This window comes from Panthera tigris, chromosome C1 (assembly GCF_018350195.1).
Source record: "Panthera tigris isolate Pti1 chromosome C1, P.tigris_Pti1_mat1.1, whole genome shotgun sequence".
Classification (NCBI taxonomy): domain Eukaryota; kingdom Metazoa; phylum Chordata; class Mammalia; order Carnivora; family Felidae; genus Panthera; species Panthera tigris.
The window spans coordinates 124,876,654-124,892,281 of record NC_056667.1 but is presented as its reverse complement, the minus strand read 5'-3'; the positions used below and the strand labels follow the sequence as shown (position 1 = coordinate 124,892,281).

At 45.4% G+C, this 15,628-nt stretch overlaps 1 protein-coding gene across 5 annotated transcripts in view; it reads right to left on the bottom strand.

The window, feature by feature from the left end:
* Positions 1 to 15,628, bottom strand: part of MGAT5 (alpha-1,6-mannosylglycoprotein 6-beta-N-acetylglucosaminyltransferase) — a 335,238-nt gene that overhangs the window by 41,509 nt on the left and 278,101 nt on the right. For all 5 annotated transcript variants that reach the window (XM_042994303.1, XM_042994306.1, XM_042994304.1 and 2 more), the window contains one exon: positions 2,376 to 2,525. In XM_042994303.1, the coding sequence (XP_042850237.1) occupies positions 2,376 to 2,525 (150 nt within the window). The remainder of the gene's footprint in view (positions 1 to 2,375; positions 2,526 to 15,628) is intronic.

The following is a 15,628-nucleotide window of genomic DNA, read 5'->3' as shown; positions in this document are numbered from 1 at the left end:
ATTTACTTCTCTGTGTCTCCAGTTCTCCACTTTCAACGTGGATTGGAATAAATCGCTTTTAAATTGCTCAGAGACACAGAGGAAGGAGTTAGAGGCAGAAAGGGTTATAAATGCAAAGCCTGACTGGTCTTTAGTGTCATTATTTCAAAGCCCAAGATCCATTCATTTTAGTGCCTGCTGCTGTGTTCTGGGTATAAGGGGAGTCTCGGCGACACTGCGCCTCATTTCCATCATATTTGCCAACTGTTTTAGCCATAATTCCACTCGGAGGGCTTTAATATATTCTAGTCAGACGAACAGGCAATACAAAATGGGATCAGTTACATCCTGTGAAGGCACCCGTTTTTCAAGGATAAATATATGCCCCTCATACTCAAAATTCGGTCTGCAGTCCTTGGCTGTTAGGCAGTCTCTGACATCACGGCCCGGATATTCCAAGCCTCTTCTCTTTTCCTCCCTGGGATATCAGCGGCTTCTGCTTCAGCCTATTCCCCATTCTCTGACAGGGTAAATGGATGGTAGGTAAGTCAGGGTTCTTTTAAAACTTCCAAGGCTGAGTAAGACATTCACGAGGCTGGGTTAATAGGAGTGCGCGAGACAGTAATGACACGCTGTTGAGAGCCAGCGTTGCCAAATGTAATTTTAAAGAGGCTCGAGCTTTTTCCACCAGCTGATGTGGGGAGAAGTAAAATGAGGCAAATGGCAAAAATAGCATTGCCACTAAAGGGCCCGGACATCCTCACGATTCTAAAATGTCATCCTGAGACAGAAAAAGAACAGAAAGCCAAGAGTGCAAAGTGGGGAACACACTTCACTCCGGGGTTGCCACACACGAGCATCAGACTACAGATGACCTTGTAAGGAAATGAAATCTTAATAAATACAAACCAGATCTTTGGCCAAGGAGATAAATAATTCATCCATCTATTTTATTCATGGCACCACACGAATGACTTAGAGATAGAAAGGATCAAATGCAGTTACATATGGAGAAACTGAGGCAGGAGGGAGATGCTTATTCTGTTGGGAAGGGAGTGTCCAATAAATGTTCCCCAGTTTGGGTGTTTATTCAGGAGGATGGTGCCTTGAGGGCCTAACAGACCTTTAATTTGCAATAAAAAAAAAAAAAAAAAAATCATGCGTAAGGGTCACCCCGCCCAGGCAAAGTCAGTGACTGTGAGCAAGCCAAATGCTCTAGCCTACTTTCTGCTGTTTAAAATGAAGTTAACAGTACCTTCCCCATCTACGGCTTTGTTTGTGAGAATCAAACAAGGCAGCATATGTGAACATGCTCTCCCAAATCCAAGTATCATAAAATGATAAAAAGTCGCTATTAAGCCACAGAGCCTCTCACCCACTCAGCCTCCCTGCTACCTTAAAAATGAAAACACAGCCAGTCAGGGCCCAGAACTGAGAAAATCACTGTTGGTAATAAGCTGTCCTATGCTTCAAGGCAGGGCTCACACTGGCTTTCTTACTCTTACATCCCTTGCACTAGGTCTGGCCCTTTAAGGCCAAACTCTGGTTTATTTGCAAGTCCTTAACATCATTTGGTACTTTCATGGCAGAATTATAGGCACCGGTTCAAAACAACACATTCAGCATGTCACTAAAATAGACCTCGCTCAGTGGCTCCCCCGGCTGCCTGCATCATGGGGTCTGAAGCTGCCTACACCCTGGGGTCTATGCTTGGGACAACCAGCCCCTCAGCTCCTTACCAAAAGTCACCTTCCACTATTTCCCAGCAATAGAGCAGCTGGGTTGCTTTGTGGCTCTCTCCTGAATGTGTCATCTCTGTCTCCACCACTTGACTCTCCTTCTTGTGTGTCCTGGGTATCACCTGCCCCCCACCCGCCAATTGTTCATCTCCACATCTTTCACAGTGTCTTCTCTGCTCCCAGAGCCTGAAGGGACTCTTCCCTCATCTGAACTTCTTCAGGGTCCAGTACAAATCTGTGAATGAAGAGGTGCAAGAAAAGCCACTTGGTGGCCCGACTCCTTGAGCGATGTTGATTAAAGAGGTAGGGGAGCTGAGCACCCCAGGCTTGCTGTGAAAGCTGCTTCTTTATCACAAGGTCTGACCCTCAAGACAGGACCTTACCTTTTCTGTTTGCCACTGTATCCCCAGCCCCTCGCTTGATGCCTGGCACGGAGTAGGTCCTGGGTAAGCAGGCTTTCAACTGTAGCAACCTCTTTCCACAATTCACGAACTTTTAAGCTATAGCTGATCTAGAAAACCACCGCCCAGAAATGACTTCATAAGTTACTACAGCATTGAAAAGACAGCATGAGAGATTCTGATCCCGTTTTCAACACCAACAGAAACAACCAGTAAACATCACTGATGGACGTTTTAAAAATTCCTATAAACCTACCTTGGTTTCTCGGAGAAGAAATTGTAGGTCCCGCCCACTTAGGATGCCATGGTTTTTCACATAACTGGGAATATTCTTCGTGCTGGAGCCATAAACGGTCGCATGCACTTCCATGTACGTGTGAATAATGTCCAAGTAGATTTTCTTATTCTAAAGAGGGGACACAAGGGGAAGGCATTTTTTTCTTTTCATCCTTTTAACAACCTGTCTCATAGCTGGAGGCCACAGAGATGGAGTTCTTAATATGGAAATTGTAGGAATTTGGCAATCTGACCCCAATATTTCTTTTAAAAGTGATATGCCTGGATTTTGAGGGCAAACATAGTCATATTGCTGCTGTACAATTCTGTAAGGAAGAACAGAAAATATAGCAGTATATTACTGAATACCAATGATAGCTCAAGGCCAACTGTTTTGTTTTTTTATCTTTTTAAAGTTTATTTATTTTGAGAGGGGGAAAAAGAGAGAGAGAGAAAGAGAGAGGGAGGGAGGGAGGGAGCACGAGTGGGGATGCGCAGAGAGAGGGAGAGAGAATCTTAGCAGGCTCCATGCTGTCAGTGCCTGATGCAGGATTCGAACCCGCAAACTGTGAGATCATGACCTGAGCTGAAACCAAGAATTGGAGGCTTAGCCAACTGAGCCACCCAGGTGCGTCTCAAGGCCAAGAGTTTTAAAGTATTATCCTCACTTTGTAAATTATCAGGGACCCAACACTTTGCGTTTGGCTCCTCTGCCTTACGGAGGAGGATGTTTGGGGAAGGAAAGCCCAGAGAAGGCAGTCAGTTGGGCTAAAATATTTAGCTGGAGATGCTAAGCTGTCCCTGAGGAATGCAAACATCCCCAGCTCTTGCCAGCATTTCTAGTTATGATTAACGCATGTTGTCAGAACTGGATCCCACCTACTTCGGACCGGGGGGAAGATGAGAGTTTCCCACAATATACATTGAGTGGCTCGGTAGCTGGAGAGATCATGAGAATAGCCAGGTAGACAAAAATGTAAAAAAGACTAAATGTAAACTTTGATGAACCCTGAAACATTCAAAAGTAGTTTTATTTTTATTAGAAGCAAAACAAAACCTCTTTTCTGTACTGAATTTCGAGGCACATTTTCTAAATCAAAACCACCTGTGAGGCAGAAGTGACTTTCCCTTCCTCTTCACATTTCCGTGTGACTAAGAAGCACAGGCTGGATTTGGTAGGTTGCTTTTTTTTTTTTTTTTTTAATTTGAAAAATTCAAGTTCTGTAATGTTTTCCAGTTGTATAAAAGTGGGACAAGTTTTTTTTTCCCCCATTCTAAGCCCGTTTTCACACACTCCAGGAAAATGTATTAATAGCCAGTTTTATGAGTAAAGACTGCAAGGGATGTAGGCATGTGGCATCAGCAGCCACAGAGCTTGGAGACAGGCAAGGGGCTCTCATGGGGGGAGGGCAGCAGCACTTTTCTGCCTCCCCACAAAGTTCTGAGCTGGATTCAGGGTCTGCCCTCTGCCAGGCACTGCCCTGGTAGAGAAGATCACAAAGGGCGCTCAATTTTGTGAGACACATGTCTCAAACCCATTATCAAAAGTCTTCATGGCTGGAAAAACAGATCTAGTTCCCATTCTCCATTTTATGCACCAAGATGATTTTGTTCAGAATCAACCAAGTCCATGCCTGCCCCCTAATGTACAAAGAAAATGAACACGTGGACTGAAAGTTTAATTTTCATGCCATGTTTAGTATGGCTGGAAGATACTAAATTTATCACTTCAGAGATGTACACCCTTGAATTAATGCAGAGGTGACTAGAAACAGTTTTATAAACTATGGCTTCCTATTTGTAGGCTGAAACAAATTTAAGATCACCTCGCTGATATAAATTACTTTGAGGGGTTCTATCATACAGTTCTTGTGCCACATGTACCTGGTAACTCCTGTCCCCACAAAACCCCTTCTCAGGGATCCCAACCTCATCCACAGCCCCTGGTAGGTGGGGACGAAATCTGGTGACCGTGCCCCCTGACACTGCTGACCAGCCCAGGGTGGGGTGTGCCTGACCCAAGGGGGACCCATCTCTAGGCTAGGCAGGAGCCTGGGGCAGTGTGGTGGCCAGGCTCAGAAGGAGAAGCTGAGCCAATAGGAGCCTCTCTCAGGAGCTCAGAGTCTTGTACACAGAGAGATCACTGCCAGATGGCTGCGGGCTATAGAGCCAAAAGGTCACTCAGTGCTGGAGTCTGGGTAATTATGATCCAGATACAAGTTCTGAGGAAGCCAGCCGCCAGTTTTGGGGGGTGGAAGTAGAAAGAGAACCAGATGAGAGCTGAAAGGAGGAAAGGGGAAGACTGAGCCAGACAGTTGGTAATAATAGGGACCTAGACATCACCCCTCTAAGCATGACACAGAGAGAGAGCAAGAGAGGGATAGGAGGAGGAAAGGAGATGATGAGATAGAGTGAGAAAAGAAAACAGACCCAGAACAGAGAAAACCCGGTCCCACTCCATCCACAGCTGTTCCCTATCCTAAATTTCTCAGATCTTTCTGGATTCTTCCAGTAATAATAACAGCAGCTGCCCAAACGTTTCCCCACCCCACAGTTTGCTTGAGCTACTTTGGGTGGATTCTTATCATCCAAAAGGAGGCCGGTCAGGACATCTTGCTGGGCTTTTGTTCAGGGATTGGGCAGGCCAGGCCTCTCTCCTTTAAGCAAAAAGAGACATTTCCTTGTGAAAAGCCAGCTGCTAACTAGTGAAGATAGACCAAAGGCCCATGAACTAGGTCTGGCCAGCGGGTGACAAAGAAGAGTGAATGGCCCCCTTGGTTCCTGTCCTGGAGAATCCTCACTGCAGATAGACACACGCAAGACTGGGATTCCTGGACCGAATGCCTGGGGAGTGAACAATATATAGGATACAACACATGTATCACCATCAATCCCAGAAGAGGTTGGGCCTCCTTGAAACACAACAAGGGGGCAAGCTCAGAAGCATGTGCAGGGGCTAATAATAAAGTCTGTGAATTTATTAACATTAAGGCCGGGTCAAATCAGAAAGGAGAAATTACCTTCAGAGAGGATTTAAGTGATTTCAGGAATGAGAACAAAATCAAACAGGTTATCAGAGGAAAACAAATGTTTCCAACAGAACTCTAAGCTTTGAAGCTGACCTGACAGCTAGGTGATTCACCTCAGGCCTCTTGTTGCCGCCTGTCAAGAGCTGCGCAGAAATGTGCTGAGGGTGAATCACGCCATGGGCTCCAGGTAAAGGTGCAGGGGAGCCGCTCACACCAAGCAGCCTCCCTGCCCAAAGGTAATGCTTGCTCACTGGATGCCAAAGGGGCCCGAAGAGCCAACGCCAGCTTAGGACTGTTGCCGGAATTTCAGGTTCAAATATCCAACTGCCTCCTAACCCTGGCGGTATGGATGTACTGCAGGCATTTCCAACTCAACAGGGCCAAAAGGCAAGCCGTCCCCCAAGGTTCCCTTACCAGCATCCCCCTGTGTGCTCTTGATCTCAGGATGGCCATTAATGTGCACCAGATTCATTAGGTACCTGCACTAGAATCACCACTGTCACTCGACACGTCAAATTCGTCTCCTCCTCTCAAGGCCTTGATCCTTGCTCACCTGGATTGTGCCAGGATTCATACGACTGGTATCCTCACACGTCTCCCTGGGGGCTCAAAAAGGCGATGCACCTTGTCCAAGATTTTTACAAGGGAGCAGCAGCTCTGGGACGGAGCCCCAAACAACGTGTATGGCTCAACATCCCTTATTAACCACGTAAAGCAATACTCTGCATACGGACACTGTTCGCACATATGGATGTTTGTAGTGTAGTATGCATGGGGATGACAGACTCCAACTTCCGAATACAGATTACTGAGGAGGTAGGGAGGTGGACAGAGCTTCAGTGATATTTGTAATTTATAACTTCTCTGTTAAGAATCACAAAATATTGGAGCGCTTGGGTGGGTGGGTGGGTTAAGCGTCTGACTCTTGATCTGGGCTCAGGTTATGATCTCACAGATTGAGCCCAGCATCAAGCCTGGCACTGACAGCTCAGAGCCTGCTTGGGATTCCCTCTCTCCCTCTCTCTCTTCCTCTCCCCCACTTGTGTATGCTCTCTAATAAACATTTTTTAAAAAATCGCAAAATATTAACATCTGTAAATCTGGGGGTGGGTATGTGATATATTAGATAATTAAAATAGAAAAAATTTAAATACATGCAATCAAGAAAACACAGAAACCAGTCTGTACGACTTCAAAGTCTGCACCATTTCCATGTCACTGGAAGACTCAGTTCTTGCCAGGAAGAGGTTCAAGGGATCTTCTTCTCTCTTTGATGTACATCACTAACTTTTGTGTTTAAGACATAGGGTGCTGACGTTTCTTAAATTAAGCATGGCCCTACCTGCCTTTCCCAACACACGGGAAGGGCAAAAATCCAGAGGGAGATGTGTAGGGGTACAGATGTTTTCCAGCATGTCCCTCCCTTCCCTTATTTTGGATATCCAAGCCCAGGAAGAAGGTACTACCATGGAACTGACTGTCCTGTTGATCCAAGAACTAGATTCGGATCACTCCCTAGAAAGCTTTCCATCTCTGACCTAAAAGACCAAGGTCAAAGAAAATTATTTACTCCCCAAACCCTATCACTTACAAATTACTGAGATGCAGTCACAAGCATCCTGTACTGAATATCACACTGCGGTGGGCCGCCGCCCCTCTCGGGGGGCTGAGAGAAACGTGTCCAGAAATGTCTCCAGTCCCAGCCGAGCAACTTGAAGCCCGAGAACTCTGTCAGCCGCTAGTTCAATTTAAATTCCCATTAAAAACAACCAATCAAACCTATTAAAAGTCAAATCTACTTAAAATCATTTGGAAGAAGGGGGAAGGGGAGATGCAAAGGACACGGAGTGAACACACTGGAGCAAAGGAATAGTATTTTCAGTGTGTCTGTGGCTGGAGGCAGGTGCATTTTCAAAACTGGTCATAAGATATTCAGAGCTTGAAAAGAGAGCTTTAGGAAAGCAGTTCAATCTAAAGCAATACACGTGCCATTCTGCAGCAGGGGGAGAGGCAGACAGTACAAGTGTAGAATCAAGAGCGCTTTCCTTTTCTAGCCAGTTAATTAGGGGTACAGGAATGTGCTTTGGCAAATGTCAGTACTCTGAACTTTTGGTTGCAGTGATATCATATACTCTTCTCCCCAGCAACACCCCTGCTCTCCAATGCAGGCATATCCATCCTTTCTCCTGGCCTCTAACTCCCACTCCCCTCATCCACATGGTAACCTTGCGACCTGTCATTATAAAAGAAAATAATTATACAATGGGACGCCTGGGTGACTTAGTTGGTTGAACGTCTGACTCTTGATTTCGGCTCAGGTCATGATCACAAGGTCATGGGGCTTCACGCTTAGCCTACTTGAGATTCTCTCTATCCCTCTACCATCTCCCCTGCTGGTACGTGTGTGCTCTCTCAAAAAAAAATGAATAAACTAAAAATTAAAAAACTATTATACAGCCCTGCCCAGAGTTCGTTGGTCCAAGGAAAGCACCTGGTGAGTGCCTAGCTAGTGGCGTCCTCCCAGGAAGAGATGATGAGTATGGAAGAGCCAGGCCCTCTGCATTGGGCTGCAAAGCCACATTGCTAGAGCCAGCACATGGAGGTCAAGGTCCAGACAGAGAAAAATTAAGTCCTCACTCAGAGAAGGTCAAATGTGAGAGAGTGAGTGTTCTGGCAGGGTCTTGAACCTCAGTTCCAGTCATGTTTCAGATGCATCCCTGCCGTTCTCTGGGTACCCAGAGTCAGGCAATCCCTGCTGCGGCCAAAGCCAGGAAAGCTGGGCTTCTACCATTTTAGCAGTAAGAGTCCCGACCAGTACACTGAGACTGGATTTTTATTTTGACCGTTATGAATTTTTAATCATTTTTTTTTTTATTTTTTATTTTTTAATATATGAAATTTACTGTCAAATTGGTTTCCATACAACACCCAGTGCTCATCCCAAAAGGTGCCCTCCTCAATACCCATCACCCACCCTGCCCTCCCTCCCACCCCCCATCAACCCTCAGTTTGTTCTCAGTTTTTAACAGTCTCTTATGCTTTGGCTCTCTCCCACTCTAACCTCTTTTTTTTTTTTTTTTTCCCCTCCCCCATGGGTTTCTGTTATGTTTCTCAGGATCCACATAAGAGTGAAACCATATGGTATCTGTCTTTCTCTGTATGGCTGAATTTTTAATCATTTTAAATGCAGTAGCCTCCATTTCCTCCCCTACAAATACAGAAAATGGTTTATTCCTTGGTTTTATGAATATATAATGATCAAACATATACTTTAAGAAATGCAAGTCCAGGGGCGCCTGGGTGGCTCAGTCGGTTGAGCATCCAACTTCGGCTCAGGTCATGATCTCACAGTTTTGTGGGTTCGAGCCCCATGTTGGGCTCTGTGCTGACAGCTCGGAGCCTGGAGCCTGCTTCTGATTCTGTGTCTCCCTCTCTTTCTGCCCCTCCCCTGCTTGTGCTCTGATTCGCTCTCTCAAAAATAAACATTAAAAAAAAAAATTGTAAAAAAAATGTGTAAGAAACCCCAGTCCATAGAGTATTCCTTGCCCCAAACTACCCCAGAAACCCTGTACTAACTACTATGGCGACGAAACTCCTTGAAAGCTTGGGGTTGGACTGGTTCATTTTACTGAACCAAGATCTTTTGAGTCTTTCTCTACATGGGCCTCCTGCATTCACAGCATCCATCTGCTCCCCCTTGAATAATGACAGCCTCTGAGGTGAGCTCCTTGTCTAAACAGTGGTGCACACTTATGAGCCTTCTCAGATTCCCCTCACTGCCTACTCTACTTTCTCACTCAGTCGGTGCTCACGCTACCGACGCTGCCCTGTGCATTCAGACAGGACAGAAGCTACACTGTGAGATGCGGTGGGGGATCGTGGGGCCTGCTATGCTGAAGAGCATCCAGAAGGACAGGGCCACTAGTTTCCTGGGAGGTGAGCCAGGGACAATGAGAATACAGAAGGGGGCAGGGCAAATAAAACTCCCCTCTTTCTCTCTTCTGCAGACTTATACCAAAGTAGAGTTCTTCCCTGCAAACCTTCCAGGAGCGCAGAGCGCCCAGGGACCATGCTTCAATGTCTGTTCAGCAGGAGCCAACATCGCTATCCGCTCCATCTTGTCCCCATGAGCTTCTCCTGGCCTCGCTTCCCTCCTCCTCCACTCCTACAGCCTCTGGCCTTGCACCTCCTTCCCCAGTAAGGAATAATACTTGCATCTGCTTCAGGCCTTTTTTCTAGAGGCCCTGGGCTAAGACCTTAAGCCCCAACCCTTCAATGTACTGTCCTCAGGGCTAGTTTCCAAAAATGAAGATTTAGTTCCCCTATATGAAGTCTTCAAAGGCTCTTCATGGCAGTGAAAGATCAGCTTCTCAGCTATGCACACAGGCCCTTCACAATGTGGGCTTCTCCAAGCTTTCTAGCTTCATCTCCTGTTATTTCCTCTTTTCCTTTGTGTCAGGTCTACCTACGTTTGGCTCAGTCTTTGCTCCCAAACCTCTTCTGCTCTCCTGCATACATATCACCTGCCACTGCCTCGGCCTGAAACCCCCTTTCTTCTGGACTCCTTTTCTCTCCTGGACTCCTCCCCATTCATCCTCTGCAAGATGGCAATCCCTGGGCTCACCCAGGTGAAGTTAGCTGCTACCTCCTCTGTGTCTTTAGTACTGTTAAATTAATGAAACAAGGAGGCCATTAGACTGAGGTGGCTTGAATGCCACGGTGGCCTACATAAGCTGAGCTGGCAAATGCCTCAAGGTTATGAAATAAAAATGCCGGAGACAACCAATCACAAACAGCCAACAAGGCTGTAAGCCATAGCCAATGAGATAATTTCCTTTCTCTGCTTCGCACCTCCTCTACGTAAATCTTTCCCCAGCTACTGTCAGGGAAGTGCTCCTAACTGCATCAGGTTTGGACCTGCCTGACTTTGATTTTTCTTCCAATAAACTCTTAACCTTTTTAATGTGCCTCAGTTTATCTTTTTAACAGTCACTTCCTGCTTGGTCTCTTTGGGCTGCTTTATCATTGTCTTCCCATCCAACAGGACTGTGAACTTCTCAAGGGCAGACACTGAAGACTCAGTGTGCAGGGGCCTGGCACAGAGCAGGAGCTCAGGAAGCAAGTACTGGCTGTATGAGAACACAGAGAGGTCACACCGAGCACAATATTATTAATGGATCTCAGACTTAACTCTGCCACTCGGTCCTGCCCACCTTCCCACCCTGCCTCAGAAGCCAGATTCTTCTTTCTGCAACAAAACCTTTTCCCAGCAAATGAGCTTAAGGTCCATGACTTTACCTAAGGGTGCATTTTAATGAAAATAAAATGAGAGGTACAAACCACACAAGCTGTATTTCAGAGTCGAGCTGTCTTCCTTATAACCTAGCTCTCTCAGGAGTTTTGAGGTAGAAAGACAGGAGGGAGGAAGAGACGGAGACATTAAATAAAATAAAATAAAATAAAATAAAATAAAATAAAATAAAATATAATAAAATAAAAAACAGAACCCTACCTCATCAGCCTGTCCTGAAGTCTAAAATTCAACAAGGATGAACAATTCTTTTATTCCAAAATTAGAAGTTCTAAAATGCAAACCTGTGAATTTCAGCAGTGAAGTAGAAACAATTTACATTATAGAATAATTAGATGTTACAGTCCTTGGCTCATTTATTGCAAGTAACCACCCAAGGTTAAGGTGTGTATTGGGTGTGTGTGTTGGGGAGGGGTGGTCCTTGCTAAGTCTCAGTCAGGCCTCCTAGAAGTCTGGAAGTCTCTGGGAAGCTAAGATTCTACAAACCTACTACCCTTGACCCCTTCTCTCTAAATCCTTACCTTTCCAGGAGAAAGGATGATGTTTAATAATTATAGTGGGAATAATAAGGGGAACCTTGCACTCTTGTCTCCAGCCTGGACTGTGGCCCACCTACGAGCCCATGGGCAAAACAAAAAGAAGGGAATTTTCCTTTCACTGTGCCAGGCTCCACACTTATTCTTGACTGGACCTCATGTGGCATAAATTACAACTCATCCAGGGCAATGGGCGAGTAGTTGCATGTAAGCTGCACTCTGTAAGTATGATACCAGTGGTTCTAGAACCTACCTACCTCAGAGTTTTGGGTGGAGGATAAAGAATGGATGTGGAATGAGGGAAAGGGAAGACTATATTCACCAGTCCTTGACTTACTCTCTACTGTCTGGTTAGGTGAACATTTTGGTGTTTGGCCTAAAGAGATGCTGAAATTTCAGAGATTTCTCAGAAGAAATTTAGACTTCTGTGGCTGAATGGGTAATGTGCAAAGAGCCATCAGCCCTGTTTTTGCTGATGGAACGAGGAACATGGGATAATATCATTTTCCAATTATATTAGACACCTTTTATATGTGCTGAGCTAGAATTGGGAATACAATGTACATGAAAGCCGTTTAATATATACCTTTATTTAAAAATATATGGTGCTCACACTACCCCCACACAATAAAAAGGGACAAGCTAGAAATGAGTCCCAAGATGGCTAAAGCCTTCGCCTCCAAGCCCAACTGGAACCCAAGCCCGCCCCACCCCCAGACCTTTCTGTCTGAACCCATTGATTTGCTGGCACACTTCCCCATTTTCCCAGCACTTTCAGGTTTCAGGGATCTCTGCCTCAGCACGAGAGCTTTCTGCAATTTAACAAATGCCTCTTAAAGGGCTCTGGGGACCTGCCAGCCAGTTTGTGAAAACAATCAACTCTCCTTTCTACTATGGGAAGGGCAGGAGGTCTTCAAATTGTAAAGCTGGCTTCCCTCACATCCCCTCCCCCCCATGCAAATGCAGTCACTAAGGGATGATGATGCCCCTTACTCTGCTCTGATTGCTAAGGCCAAGAGCAACAAAGCCCACCAGCTATGCTACTGTGCTCAGAAAACAGGCTGATGGGTTGAAAACAGACCCTGCCACCCCTCCAGGTGTCAAAATGGAGGGAAAAGAAAACCAAGAGGAGGCCTTGGCAAAACTGAACTTGGATTTTTTTTTTTTTTTTTTTTTTTTTTTTATAGAGCGTGCATGGGGTCAGTGAATTGTAGACTGAACGGAAGTGACCCAGGAGTCTCATCCACTGCTGACAGAGTGGAGGAGATGCGGTCCTGGTGGGTTTAGACCAGAGCCCAACAACCAGATGTGGTCTAAAAGCAGAGGACAAGTGGCCACTTGGTGGGACTGTCCTGTGTGTCTTCAGGGAAGGATTCAAAGAATCACGTTCACACCGGTAGGCGGTGTAACAGGTGTGAACCTGGGCCTTCTCCTGCCAATTAAGTTGAGGTCCCAAAGGCCAGCAACCAAACAACAGGTACCAAGTACTCAAAGTACCACCACCCTGAAGGGGAGGAGGGAGGTCATCCCTGGGAAGCTGTTGGCTGGCTTCCCTTCTCTACCTAAGCAGGTAAGCAAGGTTCTAGAGGACCACTCAGAGAGGCTCACATGCATCCCTGGGCACTTCTGGGGTACACAGATTAGTGCCAGACCCAAGCTTTGAAATGCCTCATGGATGGAGCCTGGAGCTGGGAGGATGCCCTCCAGGAGGAGTCAGCAATGGCCAGAGCTCCCAGGGTTTCTCAAAGGAATGGATAATGGTTTCCCTTCATGCAGGTGTGGACCACACAGAGTGGTGCCCAGCTGGATCCTACGGGGAAGGGCTCTGTTCGAGGAGGAGGCACTGGGAGGATGGGCTGCTGGAAACAGCCTTGGGAGGGTGCCATAAGTCCATCTCAGGCTTCTCAGGCAAAGCAGCACTTAGAAGCAGAAGGAAAGGAGCTTAACTTGAGATGATGTTCAAAGTTTCCACTACTAAATCAGAGTAGGTATTTTAATTACTGCACTTTGACGGCTCTTAGAACTAAAAGTAACAGAGTTTTTTTTTTTTAATTATTAATTGCGAGTTTTATAGGACTTGCCCAAAACTGCATCCAAGGGGCAAAAAAGACTTGTACAATTCAAGAGAGAAAAAAAGTTGTTTCATGTTTGAATTCGACAGAATCCCACTCTTTCAACTTAATGTTTACATATACGAGATGATCTTAGGTAGAGCACAGATAAAAATTCTTAATTTTAATAGTTGTAAGCCTATTAAATATGGCTTAGAAAAACACACCCATGGCGTTTCATGTTTATTAACTCTTTAGGAAAAAGCTAAAATAACTATTTTCAAAATGAGTCCATTAAAAATACTAAGTAATTAATAGTCCAGGTGGGGTATGCATGTAACAAGTCTGGATTTGGTGTGGATGACTTTAGTTTGGAACCTAATGCTTAAAAGAAGTGTGTGATAGAGAGCCTCACTTCACTAAGAGGTGAGGAAAGGCCACATTCTGTCATCCTTCCAACCACACTGGTGGCAAGAACATGGCAGGGGACTCAGGTCACTCCCTTTATCAGACAGCAGGACAGAGAAGGGCAAGAGGCACCAGGCAAAATCTGAGCAATAAGGGTGCAGAGAGAGAGAAGAGGTGGGTGGATGGATGGGTCAGAGAGTTTAAAGGAAAAGGTGGTAAACTCCCCTCCCTTAATGTCATCTCACTTTGCAAAAAAATCCAGGGATGGAAAGCTTCCTCATAAACCACACTTTCGCCCCGTGGGAGCTGCCAACTGCATACTCCTCGGCAAACACCGTGCCTGAAGTTCACTCCCCGGGTCTGACCTGGAACGACCTTCTCCCTGGTGAACTTCTCACACTATTTAAAGAAAGTCTTTTTCTTGGGTAAATGTGTGCAAGGCTATTCAGAGTGAAGTGTGTAGGAGACAGCAGACCGGGCTACAACCTGCAGGTTACCCAGTACTGCTTAGATAAGCCTGGACAACCTGCTTTATCTTTTGCAAGTTCAAGTTCCTCAGCTGTAAAATGAGGGGCTTGTTGATTTGAAGGTCCTTTGAGCCCTAAAGTCCATGATTTTTAAAAGATATTTATTTATTTTTGAGGGAGGGAGAGATAGGAAATCAAGGAGGGAGGGAGGGAGGGGGAGAGAAAGAGAGAGAACAAGTGGGGGAGGGGCAGAGAGAGAGAGAGAGAGAGAAAGACACAGAGTCTGAAGCAGGCTCCAGGCTCCAAGCTGTCAGCACACATCCTGACCTGAGCTGAAGTCGGAGGCATAACCAACTGACCAACTGAGCCAACCAGGCACCCTGTCCATGATTTTTAAATTGTGACTTAAAGCACCTTCCTCCATGCCTTCCCAGAGACTACACAGCTAATAGTCTGCAAAGGAAATGAGGCGCAGAGACTGCTGATGGCCACCCAGGTTCCCTCTCCTACCAGCAAACCTGTTCTTGATTGTTTAGTGCTTATTGTTAAGGTGAGTAGAAAACTGCCCTCCACTGAAGACAGCCAATGACCTGGGGGGGGAGGGGTTCCAACTCTGGAACCATCCACTTTCCACCTCCACTTCCCTCAGAATCAGACCCAGGTGGGTCTCCAAGTGAAAATGCGTGAAGTACCTGCACCTGGAGCCTTTGCCGCCCAAAGGGGATCATTTGTTAACACTCCTCCTTTAGGTCAAAGATTATTTTCAGTAGTAACCATAGAATAAAGTGAATAATGACTGGAAAAGTGGACACCTTGTTTTCTGAACTTTGGATATGTCAATAAAGAATTAAAAAGGATTACCATGTGAAAACAAAAAAGTAAGAGATTATAATATTTTTTAGTAACTTCAATATACTCTTTTATAAAAGGGGAAAAACCTATCTCTATTTTCATCTCTTCCATCACGTTTTCTATTTTCATTCATGTATTAATAAATTCTGTACATCTGTCACTGACTCTGTCAGAATCCATTCTTCATATATTCATGCTAATGGACAGTACAGCTGTACTTGTCCATCTACCTTATAGTTCATCGCAGAACACTTTTACCAATTTCAAACAATTTCTTTCATATGATGCAAGATACATATACAACACACAAAGTGACAGGCAGGACACATATCTAACCTGGTTAACACTGCATGCTGGGAGGAAAAGTAATTGCTTTCCTGCAATTTCTAGCTTTTCCACAAGTAATTACCTTACAAACAGGAAAAAAAAAAAATAACACTTATGTCCAAAATCACAGTTGGCAGTCCTGAAGGGACACATTTCACATGTAGTGACTAAGGTAGAAATCTGGGAAGTGAGGGGGCAACTAGGAAGAGAAAAGTCATTATGAGCCAGAACCCACCTCCCTGGGGAAGTGCA